Consider the following 19,674-nt stretch of genomic DNA (forward strand, 5'->3'; position numbering starts at 1 on the left):
CTGATGTAAAAGAAGGTAAAAAGCCTGGGTTCAGGCTTAAACCCCATGCCTGTATTGTTTATGACTGGTTTCTACAGGTGTTTACAAGATCAAATAGTATTGTTTCTGCCAGCACTCATAAAAGCCTCAGCTCTGAGTCAGAAGGAGAACGACAGTTCAATCTCAATGGCAATGGCATTCCAACAGCAACTCAAGCTTTAATGACTATGTATCGACGGAGGTCACCCGAAGAGTTCAACCCTAAACTGGTAAAAATATCTTGAGCCCTGTGCTTGTCTAAGAAAAGCTATGTTTGATTTAAAACAAATTTGAGCCAGGAAAGTTTCATTCTGTCACAGTAAGGTCTCTACAACAGGCAGTATTAATCACAAAAATACAGCATTACATATGCTGTTGCTCTACCAATACAAACTACTTTGCTACAAAATAAAACAAAGTTGGGTGTAAATCAAGGGGAGTTTGCATGCCTGTTCTCAAGTACAACTGCTTCAAAAGTATTCCTTTAACAGCAAGGTGTGGAAGGATAGGAATTAAGCAAAGGGAGAAGGCAGCTTGTTAATAAGTGAATGTAATCAGGTTATTTATTGCTTTCTTTATGAATTAAAACACAACAGGCTTTTAGCTCTTTGCATTTCAGTGGGGCAGGTAGAAGGAGGAGCGACATCTTCATGTGTTTCTTTCATTGCTGTTAGGCTAAAGAATTTTTGAAAGAACAGGCCTGGAAGATTCACTTTGCTGAATATGGCCAAGGAGTGTGTATGTATCGTACAGAGAAGACTAGGGATCTTGTGCTGAAGGGCATTCCAGAAAGCATGAGAGGGGAACTGTGGCTGCTGTTTTCAGGTATGTATTTGTTCAGATGAGGAATGTGGGCTATAAGCAAAAGCGTGAGAGGAGAGAGGATTTTGAAGATATTTAAGAGTGTTGTTAAAAAGAAAGCAAAAATGTTTGGAGCAAGTAAGGCCATAGTTGTTAACAGGCACCAGACTGGTTTAGGCAGTCGTTCTGTTTAGACAAGAAAATAATCCTTTTTTCAAACAAGGCTCAGATAATTAATGAAGAATATAAAAAAGCAGAGTGTATACTCTGCTACCAGAAGTCAATAATCTAGAGGCTTCCAGATGTTTAACCGCCATCTGCAGGCCTGCTTCGTATTTGTTATCATTTCTGAATCCAGTTATACTTCTGACCTTCACAGTAAGCTTTTGCAAGGAATTCCTAAATATAAACTTGTTGCTGTGCCTCCATGTGGGAAATGAGAAGAAAATTTTTTCTGTCTGTTCATACTTTCTATGCCATCAAGGATTTTCTGTAGCTGTGTCCCTTTAAGCATTTCTCTTCAAAGCTAAAGGAATTTGTTTTAATACTGCTTGCATGGAAATTTGTCTGTGCATCAGATTTTCTTCATACCTTTACACTTTCTGTATGCCTTCTCTAGTTCTGTCCTTTACTGAGATAGTTTCACATACACTTGAAAATGTTCACAATATGAGCTCACCAGGAACTTTGTATGAAGACATAATTAAGCTTTTTTTAAAAATTTCTTTGCTAATAATGCCTGATCTTGTATATCTTCTCCTTACTAATGGACATGAAAGGGATGTTTTCAGGAAATGCATGCAAGAATGGACACATCTGTCCTGTTGAAGTCCCCAGTGAAATCTCATAGCAGCCCTGTGAGCGTGTAACTGTGTCCCTAAGACAGGTTGAGTGCCCTGCTCCAAAGGACAAGTCATTGTCAGGAGGGGGAGTAAAGCTCAGCAGTTCCTCTCTCCTCCTTTTTGGAGGATGCAGCTGAGATGCTGTGTTCTGTGCAACCGAGCATAATCTATTCCCTCCTTAGGGCAAGTAGCTTTCTCAGGCATGTTTTGAGTTTGGGATAATGAACCCCAAAGCCAGCTGCAGAGAGAGCTCGTGATACCAAGTGATGGAGCAGCTCTTTTGTTCTTCGTGTTTGCCTTTTCATCTTACATTAAAGAGGGACTTGCTTTTTTTTTTCCCTCCTCTCCTAAACTTTGATATTAAAATGTCTAGAGTAGAAGACAAGTAGAGCTACTCTCAGTCATCTCTGCATTATCCTTTTTTTTTTTTTAATTAGATCACCTTTCCAAAACGAACGTTTCATATTTGCTTGTTGAATTTTAAAGTTGATGTTCAAGATGAAAGGATAGCAGACGATGATCATCATGGAATGTTTTATCTTCTAAGCCTTGTTTTTTCTTGTGGTTTTATTCTCCCACACCCAGGAGCCATTAATGAAATGGCCACTCATCCTGGCTATTATGAGGACCTAGTGGAAAGATCAATGGGGAAGTATAATCTTGCTACAGAAGAAATAGAGAGGGATCTGCACCGCTCCCTCCCAGAACACCCTGCTTTCCAGAATGAGATGGGTATTGCTGCTCTAAGGAGAGTGTTGACAGCTTATGCTTTTAGAAATCCAAACATAGGATATTGCCAGGTAACTGAAATATCTTAGCACTCCTTCAGTTTCTGGAATTCCAGTTCTTTCCTTTTATTCCTTTTTCTTCATTTGCACACCTTGAGTAGTTAGCCGTGGAAGTTCACTGATAACATTAAAATGCTGTGAAGTGCCAGTGCTGCAGAACTGTAGCAGTGCTGAGGTCAGAGGGATTTGATGCAAGGACCTGCACCAGCAGAAGCATTTGCAGTGCGCACTCAGAGCTGCGCGTGGCTTTCTGTAGACATGTTTTCTGCCTGTAAATCTGGAGACTGGGCAAAAGTGCACTGCAGGACTGAACAGAAAATGAAAATGAACCCAAGAAAGGTTCTTTAGCTGCTGTTAAACAGAAAAAGGCTTTTAATTGCTCGTCTTTGAATTTTGGCCTACTTATTGAATACATTAGTCCACATGACACAATTAAATCAGGGGAAACAAACAAACAAAGGTACAAAATATTACTGTGGATGTACTGGTACAATTAATGCTGACCAGAGTTGTTATTCCTGTGATTCAAGTGTATCGTTTCTGGTCACATCATTATTTCTTGGTACATAATTTTAACAAATCACCTGGGCCCTTCCCTCCCACCCAAATTTTACCTATTTTTTCAAGTTTCAGGAAACTCAAAATCAGGAGTGTTAGTGAAGAAGCTTGATTAATTCTGACCGTTAGAAGTTTAGATATAGCATGAGTAAGTGAAAGTAGAAACAGTTCTAACAGTATCATGAATTATTTGATAACAAATAAGACATTAAGCGTTAGATAAATAACCTTTTTAAAGACTGCTTAACAGAAGAAGGGCACTGTTTTTCTAGTTCAAAAAGCTGTTAGGCTCATTGTATGTAGTCTTGAGACTTGGTTCATGGCTTTTAGAATGCTGATTCATGGTTACAGTGAGAATTCAGGCCCTGAAATGGGATATGTGGTAGACAAGGCAAAAGAAAATAAATAACTTTGAGTTACAACACTGAGTTTCATTTGAAACCTTAATTGCTATTTCAGAGTAGATAATGTTCAAGCTGGAGCCCTGAAATGTTAATGACTCAGGATCTGAAATGACCTGCTAATTCTTAAAGGCATCAAGAGGGAAGAAAATGGCACTGAAATGCTTCATTTCTTCAGACTAACAGAAGTCTAGTCACAGGATCTAAGCAAACAATTCAGAGGTCGTTATACAATGTTGTGATATTGGAAAAGGATGAAAACAGTCTGCAAAAAAAGCTGTCAAGAGAATAGTTGAACGTGGATAGTAAGCAGAGTGAGAGGCTTAGGTTTCACTGTTAAGCTTTGGTTGTTGTGACCAACACTGTTACAGACACCTGCCTCAGTGTCTTGTAGTGGCCGAAAGCATGTAGACTACCAGTACAAGCAGAAATAGATCAGCAGTCATCATTAGTGGACTAGGAGACATTTTGTCTGTGTTGGACTTGGATTCTCTAACAGTGCTTATTTACAGAATGTTGGTAGCAGTGAAACTGGATGCTTGCTTATTTTTGTAGGCCCTTGATCATGCAAAGAAACCATGTTTTTTTTAAATACACATGTACAGTGTCATAGCTTAGAACTAATTAACTTCTGTCACTTATTTGAGGCTTTTCTGTGAGCGCTGGGAAAAGTTTGAGGTCTGCAGGGGGGTTTTACTTAATTTTCTAAGAGTAACAAGCACTTGCCTGCCCACTTGCTATGCTAGATGTTAAAGAAACGGGTGAAGCAATTTGTATTTGTCCTTCTTTTAGGCTATGAATATTGTCACTTCAGTACTTCTCCTTTATGCAAAAGAGGAGGAAGCTTTCTGGCTGCTGGTGGCTCTGTGTGAACGTATGCTACCTGACTACTATAATACAAGAGTTGTTGGTATGCTATGAATTTTTTTCCTTCAAGTTGCAGTAGACAATGACCCAGCTGAGTTGGTAAAAAGAACTGTTTGTGGCATAGAAGCTATTATGAATCCTCAACACAAGACAGCTTGCTCAGAGAGAATAGAGAAATTGTCGTAAGCAGATACTTTGCTAGTTAAAAGCTTTTTCAGCTACTTAGGGTTATGTGGCATTCTAAAGAGGACTTAAATGGAGAACATCTGAAAGATGTGGGAGGCTAAAATAGGAATTTTAGAAGATCCAGTTATCTGATTAGGGTAGAAATAGGAGCTCTGACAATTTACAGTGGAGTTCTTTGTGTATTTTCACTTCTGATTTGCAAGAGCTGTTACTGTTGGATGACAGTTTTCTTGTGTAAGTGAAGGTGAATGGCTCTTTGCCTTATCAGGGAGGCTGTCTTTGCTGTAACTCACAAATGCTTGAGATGTTCCTTTTTGGACTGCTTAAGATACTGATGTTACGATCTAGATATAACCAAGGGTTCTCTTAGAATAAATCCAAACGCTCACAGGCAAGTCACCTTGGCTGCCTTCAATAACTGACACTGAAAAATACTATTCCGTTAGTAATACTGAGTACTAAACCACAGTATAACTTCTGTAGGTCCTAGAGCTAATTTAGCTCTTTATTAGCTCCTATGAAATCTGTAATTAAACCAACAAAAACTCACTACGATCAAAGTGAGTCTATTTCAATGGAAGTGAGAAAGTGCATATAAGAATCATGTAAAATATTCTTAATTTTTGTATCTGTTTATCTTCAGAGAAGATCATTTTTTCCCCTAAATGATGTGTTCAGTTGCTCCCAAATTAATGGACGTTGAACTTTATTTTCAACAGGAGCGCTGGTGGATCAGGGTGTCTTTGAAGAGTTGGCTCGTGACTATGTTCCTCAGCTTTATGACTGCATGCAGGACTTGGGTGTAATATCCACTATTTCCCTGTCCTGGTTCCTCACTCTTTTCCTCAGTGTAATGCCATTTGAGAGTGCTGTGGTGGTTGTGGACTGTTTCTTCTGTGAAGGAATAAAGGTGATATTTCAGTTAGCACTTGCTGTCCTCGATGCTAATGTAGACAAGCTGCTTAATTGCAAAGATGATGGAGAAGCCATGACAGTCTTGGGAAGGTATTTATTATAGAAAATCAAACATCTTCATTTTTCTTTTTGCTTTCTTTTCCGATTTATTTTCTGCTGTCTTGAAGTTTAAGCCAGTACACTAAATGCAGATGTTCTAGTGATAGTAGTACTTTTGCACCCATGTGCAGTGCTCTTTATATCATCTCACAGTGATGTTTAGTGACTAACAAAAAATGTAAGTTAGTCTTTCAAGATATCCAAATAAATTTTCCAAACCTTGTTACAGAAACTGATTTGATCAACAGAAATAGTTTTGATTACTTCAGCTTTTAGTTACTGCTTTATAATTGCTTCTAAAAAAAAGTCTAGGTAGCAAAGGAAATTGTTTTGGGAATGGACTGAACAGAAGATTTAGGTAGACTCTTAAATGAATGAGTTTAGAGAAGGCTGGTGCATAGACTGGATGGAGTTATGTAATACAAAGTAATGGTGCTGTATGCAGTGTGCAATTTCCTGTCATTTGGTAGTACTGTTAAGATTTCAAGGTGCTGCTGAGACTTTAAATGTCTTCCTGAGTAAGTTTTGTGAGTATCATAGAATTAGAAAATGGCTTGGGTTGGAAAGGACCTCAGAAATCACCTAGTTTCCAGACTTGTACCATGGGCAGGGCTGACAGCCACTAACACAGGCACTGTATCTGATTGCCTGAGGCCCCAGCAACCTGGTCTTGAATACCTCCAGGCATGAGGCATCCATACTGAATTTATTTGGAATTAGAGAAAAATGTGGTTGTCTTTCCTCTGAAGTAAAAGCCCCACTGTTTACTGAGGATGTAAGCGTTGTGCAGCTGCCACGTAGAAGACATTGACAGCAATTGTACTCGGGGGAATGACAAGTCATTTACAGCCCATTGCAGCAAGGTTGGGCAGTTAGTAGATGGGGATATGTAGACTGGAGGATGCTGATCCTGGTTCAAGTTGTATTCTAAGTGTCATATTTAATTTTGCATACTTAAACAGTCACAAAGACCAAATCAGTTCAGTGAGCTACATGTGAAGTATGACTAGCTACATTTGAGCTTTTTCTTGATGAAGATAATGTATTCAAAGAGCTACCAGAGCTCTGAGAAAAAGGAATGGCAGGGACTAGAATTTGGCAGGGTACTGATATAAAAAAATAAATAATAAAAAAAAATTCATCATTTCATTTAATTAATCTCTTTGTTACCTTTATTCCATTAGCCCTAAGATGGGAGGGAGTGTAATTGAATCTTAGGTTTCTCATTTTGTTTTCTTGTTCTCACCAGGTATTTGGACAGTGTAACTAATAAGGACAGCACTCTTCCACCCATTCCTCACCTTCACTCACTGCTCAGTGATGATGTAGAGCCTTATCCTGAGGTGGATATCTTCAGGTTGATCAGATGCTCCTATGAGGTAAGATAGGATTTCTTAACAGGAATTTGCCAGTGTGCTTCAGATCTGCTTTACTGTGTGGTTTGGCTTTGCTTGGAATTGGAAGTAGAAGAAAGAGAGAGATTCTCTCACCTCAGAAAACCAAAATAGTCAGATTGGAGGAGCCAGTCTGTCTTTTTTTTTTTTTTAAACCATAACTTTGCAGCTGTTGTATATGGAAGCATGCAGCATCACAGAGAGCTGCATGCAGTCAAGAAGCTGAGTCAGTATGATTTCACAAGATCTTTCCATTTTTGGTCAAACTTTGCTGCTTTTAAGTTAACAGCTGGTGCTGATTAGTGGCAGAGAAGCCACTGATCACAAAGCTAAAATATTTTCAAGCGAAGGGAATTGATAACAGGGAATATCTGTGAAGCACAGAAGAAGGCTTACAAAAAACTAAAACTTGCTAGACAGTTTTGTTGTTCTTAAATTAAAAAATATTTATCCATCAGTTAAAATATCCCTGTTGATTACACTGATACATTATTTTTTATTAAAAAAATAAAGAGTAACTTTAAGGAGAGTAACTAAAGGAGTAATTCTCCTTAGTTTCCATATTTTCTTTTGATGGCATACTGAGTGAACTCTTATTTTAGCTCAAGGTGTAAGTTCCTATTAGCAATATGATAGCTGTTCCAGAGCTGCTTCCTGTGCCCCTTAACCTTTCTTTTTTTAATAACGTGGTATCTATTTAATAGGGAGTAGGTAAACAGTAGCATATTCTGTGCTGAATGACAAGCAGAATCAAGGTAGGTGTATAGTTCTCATTTGCAAGATGTTGTAACAGGAAGAAGGGTATTTTTGTGAAATTGTTCCCTTTGCATTTTCTTTTATTTCCTCATCGTGGGGGCATCTTGTGTTGGCTTAACTGCGTTGAGATGAATTTCCTGACTCTGTGGAGAGCCAGTCTGTCTGTTTGGTGCTCGTGCAGTACTTTGTTGTTCCATACAGAAAGATAACTAGCTGTACTCCTATATAATTAGGCAAAAAAAGAGAAAAAAGCATGGGGAGTGAAGAATTGTGTCAGAAACAGTAGACAGGTGCAAAAAGAGAATTAGTTCCAGGAAGGTGGTGGTGGTTGTTGTTTGCCTTATTAAAACACCCAACAGTTTCATAGAAACCATTGAGAGTAAAAAATAATAATTAAAAAAATAATAATAAAAAAGATCAAGACGTGTTATATAATGACTACTACATTCATCAGTTATCTGGGTGCAGCAGGGGCTGTGAGCTCACTGTGTTAGCTTTGGTACAAGTACAAGTGAGAGTGTAAGAAGCAAGCAAGCGTGTTTCCTTCTTTTAGTATTTTAGCTGTGATCCTTCGCAAAATAGAATTTTTTGAGTACATTAAGCTATACGTAGTACAGAAACTATCCTTTTTCTCTTCTTTTTTTTTATTTTCACTTCAGAAATTTGGAAGTATCCGAGCAGATTTGATTGAACAAATGAGATTCAAACAAAGGCTGAAAGTTATCCAAACCCTTGAAGACACTACAAAGCGCAACGTGGTCAGTACTGGAATAATATTCTTCACAAAGATCTAAGTCCATCTGTTTCTGAAATAAAATTTAGCTTTTCTTGAGACATGGATTTCAGATGTGTAACCACTGTTAATGTTATGTTTCAAAAGGTACGAACTATTGTGACAGAGACTTCTTTCACTATTGATGAATTGGAGGAACTGTACGCTCTTTTCAAGGTAAAGCTGAAGTGAAGATAAGATCACGTGCCTGCGGGAGAAGCGAGTTTATGTATGATACAGGATTGTGTTGTTTACTAAAGGCCAGGTTCTGTCTGAGTTTTCTATCAGCATCTTAATGCAAGCTTGAGTTAGCTGCTGGGTTACTGAATACACAAAAGAAATGGAACAATTTCTAAAAGCTAAGGGAAGAAGTAATGTAATACATGATTTGTTTGTGGAAAAGTGAGTATACATAAACACAGTAAGCTTATATTATGTAGAAGTTAACATAGAGGGGCTTTTGATCAGTCTTCATAAACTCATCTCTCTATACCTGATTTTAAAGTTGAACACAAAAATAATCTCCATTACTACTGTCACATCGCAGCAGCTGATTTCTGCTGTTGTTAGTGCCTTAATGTAATCTGTAGGAATATAGTGTCACAAAGTGATGTCTTAGTTAAGTGTACAGCAATACACAGATATAAGTAAAACAATATGGCTTCACTTCCACTTCAGTACCATGAAACAATGTACTTTAATCCACTGGTTTGTTGTAAAAGATTTTGTGATATCCCATGAAGTAGTTATTTAATTTCAATTTCCCATCTGTGATATCAGGGCCTAAAATTGTCTAAATCCTGCACTGCCTTCTTCCAGGCTACTATGGAAGCAGGGAGACTAAGACAGTCCAGTCTAGTGGATCACTGCACAGTGCTAAGACTTCTTTCTCTAAGCTCCTGAGTTGATTCAAAGTAGAAATCAGCTCTAGGGTTTCCACTGTCTTCAGTAGGACTAAAAAAGTAGGCCTACATACGATTTTTTAGAAACAATAAAGTAAAAAAAACCCCAAAGTTATCTTCATATATCCTGAAATTACAGATTCCATGCTCTCCTCCTCCCCCTTTCTGAGTCTTTGATAGATTGAGATGATTTTGTGCTGGAGAGAAATATCTTTTGTAGATTTGCAAGGGTTAGGTAGATTGAAATAGATATGATACTCCTCTGTAGTTTATTAAAAACTGTGTGAAGAGTTTTGTTCCTTCATCGTAGATAACTCATGAGTTATTAACAGAGGTGGCAATCACAGCATTTGCCTTCTTTTCAGGCAGAACATCTGACTAGCTGCTACTGGGGAGGAAACAGCAATGCTCTTGACCGACATGATCCCAGCCTGCCTTATCTGGAGCAGTACCGTATTGATTTTGAGCAGTTCAAGGGGATGTTTGCTCTCCTCTTTCCTTGGGCATGTGGAACTCATTCAGATGTATTAGCTGCACGCTTATTCAGACTTCTTGATGAAAATGGAGACTTGCTCATCAACTTCCGTGAATTCGTGTCTGGGCTAAGTAAGGAGCACTCTTAAAATAATCTGACTAAAACAATTTGTTTCTAAAGGAGATGCACTCTGTCGCAAACAGAGATGTTTTATCAGCTATCAGATTATGAGTTTGAGTTTGATGTATGCAGATTTGCATAAGTCATCTTTTATTTTACGAGCCCTTCAAGCTACTGATGAGTTGATTTAATCACACCTATGGCAATAGTACCAACAGGGGTTTAGGTTGGTGTCAGTAGGTGCACCTAACTAGGCATTTTTATATCACTCTGGGAGAAGGACTGTTTGTGAGCTACTCATCAATTATAGTCTGAGAACCTGTGGTTCTCTGTGGTAGTGTGATGGGCATGGCCTCATTCCTGTACCCCAGATGTGGTGTGAAGCAATATTCACAGCTGTCCAAGGAGGGCCTAGCTGAGAGCCCAGCTGTAGGTCTCCCTTAAAGTCATGGTGCTTCCTTTTGCTACTGATGCTTTCCCACCTCTCATGTGGCCAAGCAAAGCCTGCTTCCTTTACACCTGTGTACATGAACTCATCCAGAAATCATCACATTAGGATGCAGTCTTATTTTTTTCCTGCTTTAGTAGCAGCTGTCAGTGTTAGTATCGATGAACACATGCATCTGGCTGAAGACCTTTAAAAGGGACAGGAAGATAGCGGTTTGTCTTCCACAGACCTTGACAAATGATGTGGCCTACTCTTCCCAAATGGTCTGTCAGTGATTGTTACTTCATTGTACCAGTAGTAGGAAGCAGCACTTTGAGGATAGGATTCCATTTTTCTTGGAAACCCAGCTGAGGCCAGAACAACCAGCACTCATCAAAAATTACTGAATGCTGTGTTGGGAGTGAATCTGAATCTGAAAGTGAATCTGAAAGAATTCTATATTTGAAAAAGCTTTTCTGAACCCTTTACGGCTCTGTCCGCAGTGCAAATTATTGGCTGTTATATTACAGCTATATTACAGCTTGATGCAATCTCCTATAGGTGGGCATGGTCCTAAAGAAGAGCTAGGAATTGGAGATACCATCTGAAAGAGGTGATTATGTATGAAAGATTAATTCTTAGAGAGCGGCTCTAACTTTATGGAACTTCACATTTGGCTACGTTTTACGGTTAAATTTAAAACAAACAAAAAAACAATCTGCACTTCAAAACACTACTGTCATCTTTTTTGTGCACAGCTGCCTGGATTTCCCTTACTGCTGGCTCGTGAAGGTGGCACACAGATTGTATTCTTAGTGGTTTGGTTACTTTTAATCCGTGTGTTTCTTTTTCACTTCTCAAGAGGATGACTTTTGAGAAGCTCACATGCACATATGAGGAGCCAGGAGGGATACTATCAGGATGTTGGTTTTGTTTGTCCCTGAATAAAAAGGGCTTCTCTTCAGAACTCTGCTGACAGCTCATATTTGTGTCCCTATCTGATAAGAAGGTATCACATCTCACAGTGTGTGCAGCGAGGTCCTCCTTGTATTACTTCTGCTGTCCATAACCAGGCCTGCAGATTAAGAGAGAAAGTATAAGTAAACTGAAAAAAGGAGCAGTGATAATGCTGGTTGGATGGGGAAATTAAACGTCATTAATGGAGACTGTGGCTCATGCAAGTCTCAAAGCAAAATTTCAAGAGTTTGAAGTCAGTATTGCAACAAAGGGAACAGGTGAGCCCCAGGGTTAAGGGTAAGCAAGATGAGGCAGGAGCTGGCCCTTCATCAAGTAGTTAGGTTTTAGGGCTGGTAGCCTGCACCTAGTCAGGAGCATCAGCTGCTGCTTGGAAGCACGTCAGTCAAAGAGAGGAAAGTGGGGCTGGGAGCAGAATGTGGTGAGTTTAGGAAAAGCTACAGGAAGCGTGAGTTAGAGCCACTGTTGGGATAAGACATGAGTGAATTGTGTGTGTCATGCTTGCACCACCCATTTAAAACCTCTGGATAAAAACTGGAGGAGTATCATACGCGAATTGCGTCCCAAAAAGATGAGATCTGTTAAACACTGTTGAGGGTTGTAAGGCCTGTGCCTCCAGATTGCCAGGAAGGAGTTGTTCCTGAATGGAGCTAAGGATGGGCTTACCACCTCCTCAGTGCTGTTCATGGACCTTTGGCAGCAGCATCTGTTTTGCTGTTTGGGGATGCAGAGGCTGGACAGGAGGCACTGTGCTCTCCAGGCTGTCTCGTGGAATGACCCCGCACCACAGTGTACAGGTCAGAATGATGACCTGAGCTGAGGCACCCACTTGTGCAAAGGTCTCCCTAATTCCATGACAGGGACACGTCTACCAGAGGTCTGTTTCTGTCTCTTGTCTTTATGGCTGTAGACTAATGTTATTTGGGAACAGCCCTACAGTTCCTGTAGGTTACCAGTAAGCTGTGTGTCCCTTTGCAAAACTGTCTGACCTCTTCTGGGAGAGGCCCAAGGGTTGTCTCTGAGAGCATCCCGATGACAGCTTGTCCTGAGTTCCGTTGTCTTCATTTCTGTACATTTTGCAGAGAAAAAGAGCCTTTCAGTGGGAAACACAGAGACACATTTCAGGAAAAAAAGCAAAAAACAGTGCTGTTCAAGCTTTTTCAGTACTCGTTACATTGGGGGATATGGATGAGTACAAGCCAGGTACACCATGCCCCGAATTCTACTCTGATGAATGCATTTATAGCCATTGCTGAAGGACTCAGAACTGCAGCCTTATTCCACTCTTAAGTTATTTCATGTTGCTTTTACCAGTGTGGCATATCACGTGGTACTTGGGTGCATAACCTAGGGCAAAACTTCACTAGAAAAGAAAGCATTTGGATACTACTATGACACTTTAAAAAAAAAAGGACCAAGTTAAAAGTAAAATGACTAAGGTAGATGCACCAATTTGTTTGGCTTGACATGTGTGTTTATTGCAGTCTTAAGTTTAACAGTGGACTGTGGTAGTATTTGCCAACCCATACTTTGTTGTAGTTTGCATAGCATAGGTAGGTTGACACTGTAAGGTAAAATAAATCTGTATAACCTAGTTAATTAATGTTAATTCATTTATTTCTGAGTTATATGTCATAAAGAAGATGATTCATGAAGAGGTCTGGTTTTAGGTTATTTTGGTGCTTTCAAATGAACTAACGTTTGTTTACTTACCACAATGTTTGCAGCTTGGATTTCATACAGCTGATTTCAGAAAGGAGTTGAGGTAGATACCTATCATCAGAGGGTACTCCATAAATAACAATTCAGCCCTTAGCTAAATGGTGATGAATAGTATTGGTGTTCAAATGTCTTTTTCTATTACTATATTTTCTTCTTCCTGATAAATGTTCTGAGTCATGCGATGCTTTTATCGTTTCTTCAGACTGATAAGTTTCAAGTCCACCCAAAAATGTCATCTTAAAAAATTTCTCTCACTAACAGTTCAGTAGCAACACAGTGATGATGGGTTATTTTTGAGAGCAATGAAATAGACAGGTAACAAAGGACCTAACACAGAAGTACAGAATTTGAAGTATTCTGTGTTCTCATGCTATTTATTCATCTCTGCTGAGGACCGTATGATTGTAGAAGTCAATTGACTGCTTTCTGATCTATCTGGGGCTGTAAAGGGGGTACAGTGGCATAACCACATAATGTAGCAGCTTCTAAGTGTAGTATTCTAGCACTAATAAATAGAATGGCGTTGAATGCTGAGTATTAACATGTTATATACAATGCTGTTTAGGTGCAGCATGCCATGGCGATCTTACAGAGAAGCTAAAGCTACTGTATAAAATGCATGTTTTGCCTGGTAAGTAAGTTATAATAAAATAGCTGTCTTTATGGCTAGAACTGAACTTTGGACCAGAGTTGTAAACAAGTAGTTGTGCCATTTAAAATGAATTTGTAGAAACTACTTTATCTGTTTATGCTGTGATAAAATAAGTGAGATTTTTGCCGTAGCCAAATGATTTAGAACATCTGAAAGCATCATCTGATTCTCTATTGCTCCTGTCACAAAAGGCCATTGATATGGGTTTCTTTCCAGTTGAGCTGTGGTTGGTTCTTCCCCCAGCAGAACAAATACAGTGTTCTTCAGGGTTTGTTACTGTAGCATATTTTATTTAGCAGTAAAGCCGGTTTAAAATGTTCCTGTGTGACCTGGTTACTATTCTGTCTCCAGGCTTTCTTCTCAGGTTCCCCACTGGAGTGGTACAGGTATTTCCAGAAAGATACTTTTTCTTGTAAAATGCAGGTAACTTTTACAGATGTTTCCAGGGAGCTGAACAAATTGAACTCAGCTCAGTGGAGAAGGCAAGTTCAGGGTGGAGAGGGGATGGAAACATCATCTCAGAACAATTTTGCCCTTGAAGAAAACCATGTCCTGGAACTGCATCATCTCTGAGTTGTCTGAAGTCTATCATAAAGTACCTACTGCTGTCCTCACTGAGTCGGAGATTTAATTACGTTGCAGTTGTTTGGATGCTTTAATTAACATGCATGTTTATTCTTCCTGTAAATGCATCTAAAACCTGTGAGAGGACATTCACCTCCATATGTTTTGAACGTGTGTCCTTGATGGCTCACAGCTTGGTTTACTTGGAGGTCGGCTGGAGTGATTCACTAGTTGAACTGAAAGGAGAACAGCTGACTCTACTGAACAAGAAGAGATTAGTTCCAAGAATCCAAGTTCTGGTATTGAAGAACTGGGGTCTCATCCTGAGTCGTAACAGGCCGTTTCAAGCTAGTACAGGTTCACATCCTGCTTAGGACACCCTGCAAAGAAGAATGTTATGGTTACATTAACTGGAGTTAGACGTGGAAACAAGCTTGCTTCTAAAGGCAGGAAGTTATGAGAAGCCAAAGAGAGGTGAATTTTGGAGGTGGAAGGTGTGACAGTGAAGAGGTAGTACCAGCTCCAGTTGTTTGAGCTCCCATGAATTGAACCTTCACATCTTCAAACTATTTCCAGAAAACACAATGTTAAGTGTATCAATTGGGATATGTTATAGTTTTTAGTGGAAGTGTAGAGTTTTTAATGAAAGAGTTTTGTGGTATTGCTTAGATCCATCCCCTGAACAAGAAGAACCAGACTCTGCTTTTGAAGCCACGCAGTACTTCTTTGAAGACATCACACCCGAATGTACGCATGGTAGGCATCTTCTGTCTTGAGTATGAAAATACAAGGTAATGCACTTCAAGCACCGTGTCTTCTTAAAAAGCTACCATTTCACTGGACCAAACTCTGGGAGTGAACTATCTTCTTTAAAAAGAAGTATGTAGCCTGTGTACCTATTTTGTCATCCTTAGTTGGGTTTGTGTGTGTACCCCACGGGCTCCCTGGATTGTGCTCTGCAGAAATACTCGGAGAACAGTGCAATTGGTGTGTTTACTGCAGAAGTATTTCTGTGATAAATTGAGCATATAGGGCTTGATGGAAAATGGAAATACATATATTGTCTTTCACGATGCATTTGGATCACAGAACATGGGAAATTCTAAAAATAAATAAATAAAAATTGAGCCAACAGATACATCAGAATCAGTTCAGTGGTCTGAAAACTTCTTGTAGCTTAATAAGAATGTCTCTCTCTCAATCTCTCTCAACTGTGTTATCTTAAATGATATTGTCTTCCTTGGAGATATACGATATTAAGCTTCTCTCCAGTTTAATAAAATATTACTCATCCTCCAGATTACAGAGGGAAGGAATTTGTTTGAAAATACAGATAAGAATAAGTGTTTATATTAGTAAGTGTAATTGTAAGTAATAACTGATTATTTGGGATTTGTCAGAGGACTTAAAAATAAACGAAAATCATGGTTTAGTCGTAGCAATTTTTCTCTGCATTTTCTGTAGAGTGAAAATTGCCTTTATTTTATTCTGTACGCCTGAAATCTGTTGATAGATGTGAAACCACAATGGTCTCTCTCCCCACCCTTGTATTTTCTAGTTGTTGGTCTAGACAGCAGGAACAAACAAGGAGTAGATGATGGGTTTGTTACAGTGAGTCTGAAAACAGACAAAGGTATGCATGTTGTCTCCCTCTGAATTACATCTTGAATTTCTTTACAAGATACTCCTTTTGAAAATGGAAAAAGGTATTAATTGGAGGTTTCTTCTTGGACTTTTCCTGCGTCTTTGGGTAATTTTATTGATAATAGGCAAGAAGAGTTCACAAGAGAATCGAAATTATCTGAGAATGTGGAGCCAAGAGAATAAATCCAAAGCAAAAAACTCCAAGGATTTGCCCAAGCTGAACCAGGTACTTCTGCTGACATTTACTTTTCACTAAATTGAAACTTTTCTTTTAAACATGCTTGAAAATATTCAATAGATTAGTAGAACTTTTGAGGCAGGTTTACTGGCACAGCAGTGAGCTGAATATATGTTAGTTGTCTTCAACCAAGTCATGTCCAGCTCCCAGAACGTCGTGAATGCGAGATGCGTACATAGAGGAATGATAACATATTAATTAGGCTTGTAGGTAAAGGGTGATACGACGCTGACTATTAGCAACGACTGTGTAACCCTGAATACGTGCTACCTGAAAGAAGCATTTTGTGTTTTCTTTTTTAGACTGTCAGTCTCAAATCCATAGCAGCCAGGGAGGGTAAAGACACTGGGATAGCTGTTCCTTCCAGAGTTCATACGGAAAGCTCACTGTAGAGCAGGATTTCTTTCTTTAGGTAGTCCTAAGCAAATCTTCTCCTTCCTGTTAGTCAGTTTTGAACTTTGAAAGGCATGCATTCAACTGAGTTACCACTGCCCATTAAAATAGCACTAAGGTCACTTCTTTCATTTCTCCTTACTTTCCACTGGTTTTGTCAGACTGCTAGTTACACTAAGCGTTCTTCCAGTAAGAAGAGGTCAGGATGAGTGCTGTGTCTCACTGCTCGCCCTCTGTTGCCCTCCTCTGGCTGCAGAGAGAAATTTGTCATCTGTTGGAAGGAACGCCCAGGTTAAAGTGTTTGAGATAGCTTTGAGAGAGACAACATGTGGCTGTCCAATAATTGGAAATGCTTTCTAGACTCTACCCAGAGTAATTTCAGTTTCAGTTTAATCAGATAAACTATTGTCATCCCTCTATTTCAGGCTTCTTTTAAACTGATTTACTAGGTCTCAGCAGCTGAATTTGTTTCCTGCTCTCTCGATAACGTTTTCTTTTTCTGTTTGTAGGGACAGTTCATCGAACTGTGCAAGACAATGTACAACATGTTCAGCGAAGACCCCAATGAACAAGATCTGTACCATGCTACTGCTGCTGTGACGAGCTTGCTTTTGGAGATAGGTGAAGTTGGCAAGCTCTTCTCGGTGCAGCCCACAAAAGAGGCAGACAGCAGCAGTAACAATTGCAGCAAAGCCATTCAGAGCGAGCTGTTTCAGAAGAAGAACAGCCAGCAGTACCCCCTTGAACAGCACAAGCCGTTCCAAGGCAGCCTGGTCACCAACGACGAGGAGGCCATTTGCACCGAGAGCACCCTGGGCATGCAAATGGAGGACATTAAACTTGAAGACTCTTCTCCCAGGGACAACGGAGCCTGTTCTTCCATGCTCATTTCTGACGATGACACAAAAGACGACAGCTCCATGTCCTCCTACTCGGTGCTGAGTGCAGGTTCGCATGAAGAAGAAAAGCTGCACTGCGAGGACATTGGTGAAGACACTGTTTTAGTACGGAGCAACCACACCACTTCTCTTCATAGAAGCACTAGCATTGACAGGGACTGGGCCATCACCTTTGAACAGTTTTTAGCCTCCCTTTTGACTGAGCCAGCGCTGGTTAGGTACTTTGATAAGCCTGTGTCCATGATGGCTAGGATCACTAACGCTAAAAATGTCAGGATGATGGGTAAACCAATCACCTCGGCCAGTGACTATGAAATCTCCACTATGTCGGGATAAAGGGCAGGTTTTTTTATTCTTTCTATTATGTATTTATGAGTACCTGGCACAGGCCTTGGTATTTTCAAAACATTATTGTTTTCACTAATGTGAAAAGGTTGGGGTGCATACTTAACTATGTCTTGAGGTATAATCACTCTTTCTGTGGGAAATGTTACACGAATGCAAATTTTATTCAAAATACAGAAGAAAAAAATATCAGTTGTCAGTGAAGTGTGTGTATTATTAACCTTGCTGTCAATTTTAAATGGTAAAGATTAGTTCTTCTAAATGTGAACTTAATGCTGATATTTGTGTGCATTTTTAAAACAGACATAATGCAGAGGTCTGATTCTTGAGGGGAAATAGTAAACAAAACAAACAAAAAAAGTACCTAAAACTTAAAGGGACGCTGTCAAACTGAATAGGACTTCAGGGTGAAGTTATGTTCCAGGCACCATCCCTGCAGGATGACTTTATTGCATATAACTCGTGTTTTGTTTTTTTTTTTTTACTATTATTCCCAGAGAGGATAATATTTTTTAATGTATGCTTCATTTTCATTTTCTGAATACATGCAAGATCCCTTCAGTGATTCCTGACTGGGGCCTAACTTCCCTTGCTTGAGAATGGTACACTCAAAAGTAGAAATGGCATCCCAGGTTGAGCTGGCACCTCACGCAAATGCACTTAAGTATGATGATTTCTGCTCCAACAGAACACAGAATCCATTTGCCTTTGCCTCGGTTCAGCTACCTCCAGCTTGACCAGACCCAGCAGAGGAACAGCCCTCGGCCACCAAGGGAAAATAAATCTCCATCGTGGTCCTGCCTGGAGCTGTGCTCCTAGCAAATGGACTTGGAAGCCTTGCTGCCATTAAGCTCCAATGACAGCGTATGCAGGTACCAAAACAGCTTGGTGGAGTCCCTTAAAAATTGACAGATGTTTTTAGAAATAAATTTTAAAAACCAGAACACAAAAGTATCTAGTTGGATCTACAGCATATTTAGCTTAGCTTTTAAAACTAACCTTTACCACCAACTTACTATATCCTTGTTAGATTAAGAAGTTAAAAACCTGTATTGCATAAGTCTTCATTTACAACGGTGTAAAGTAGAGGTAATGAAAAAGCTGCAAGATAATGTAACTGAATGTTTAAGTCTTACTGAGAACACTGTCACTTTATATAAAATGAGTAGTATCCTGTATCAGCTTACTGAATATGTTAAAATGCAAACTGGAGCACCTGCACTTTCAATCCTTGCTTCTTTTATACGGATATTCAGGATTTTTTTAAATTTTGTTAGCTGTTTTATAGTTCATACTTGTTCAGTTCAGGATCATGCTTCTATGCCTAATCTTTATTTGCTGTTTTGAGAATATTTTCTGTAGAATACTGTTAATTTTTTATACTCCTGTATATTGCAGCCATGTAACTTGCCAGTTTTTAGCAAAAGTTGTGCTTTCTTTTTATTTTAAAAGAATGCTTTTAAACTGTCAGATAAAGTGGTTTTTAACCACAACTAGGTAATGTAAACAAATAAAATACACTGCACAGATCTGATTTTTAATAGTAATGTTAAGTCACGCTAGAGGGAAAGTAGGTGATTGGGTTTTACTACAGAGGCAAATGAATTGAATTCTCCAACACCAGGTTTCAGAAGGAAAACATTGGCTACTTCTGTTCCTTAAACACTTGCATGTGTTGAAATCTATCTGCAACAAGCAGACAGTCCACATGGGCCTCTCACACTGTGCCATTCCGTGGAATGCATTTCCATGTTAGGCTCACAGTTGGTGGCAACAGTTGTTAATACTTCATCACGACCCACAGGTGTTTTGTTAAGCATCTGCATGTTGCCATAGCTTGCTAAGCACGCTTTTACATTTGTTAGTATTAAAATGCTTTTCAGAGGGTAAGCTGTCAGCTTCACAGCCATGGCAGTAATAG

The 19,674-nt window shown here is 39.3% G+C and overlaps 1 protein-coding gene across 4 annotated transcripts in view; it reads left to right on the plus strand.

Moving 5' to 3' along the window:
- TBC1D9 (TBC1 domain family member 9) overlaps positions 1–19,282 on the plus strand; it is a 43,437-nt gene extending 24,155 nt beyond the window's left edge. Inside the window, exons 8-22 of one of the 4 annotated variants that reach the window (XM_052690040.1) lie at positions 78–248; positions 693–843; positions 2,247–2,461; positions 4,201–4,318; positions 5,181–5,466; positions 6,725–6,854; positions 8,285–8,383; positions 8,506–8,574; positions 9,665–9,905; positions 13,584–13,649; positions 14,904–14,990; positions 15,793–15,867; positions 16,004–16,104; positions 17,019–17,513; positions 18,442–19,282. In XM_052690040.1, the coding sequence (XP_052546000.1) occupies positions 78–248; positions 693–843; positions 2,247–2,461; positions 4,201–4,318; positions 5,181–5,466; positions 6,725–6,854; positions 8,285–8,383; positions 8,506–8,574; positions 9,665–9,905; positions 13,584–13,649; positions 14,904–14,990; positions 15,793–15,867; positions 16,004–16,104; positions 17,019–17,513; positions 18,442–18,603 (2,466 nt within the window). In that variant the 3' untranslated portion in view covers positions 18,604–19,282. Of the gene's footprint in view, positions 1–77; positions 249–692; positions 844–2,246; positions 2,462–4,200; positions 4,319–5,180; positions 5,467–6,724; positions 6,855–8,284; positions 8,384–8,505; positions 8,575–9,664; positions 9,906–13,583; positions 13,650–14,903; positions 14,991–15,792; positions 15,868–16,003; positions 16,105–17,018; positions 18,008–18,441 lie in introns of those variants that run through there. The other 3 variants (XM_052690039.1, XM_052690038.1, XM_052690041.1) reach the window with 3 other exon arrangements.
- Positions 19,283–19,674: the final 392 nt, after the last annotated feature.

The sequence above is a fragment of the Tympanuchus pallidicinctus genome, unplaced genomic scaffold, assembly GCF_026119805.1.
Source record: "Tympanuchus pallidicinctus isolate F22 unplaced genomic scaffold, pur_lepc_1.0 scaffold26, whole genome shotgun sequence".
Classification (NCBI taxonomy): domain Eukaryota; kingdom Metazoa; phylum Chordata; class Aves; order Galliformes; family Phasianidae; genus Tympanuchus; species Tympanuchus pallidicinctus.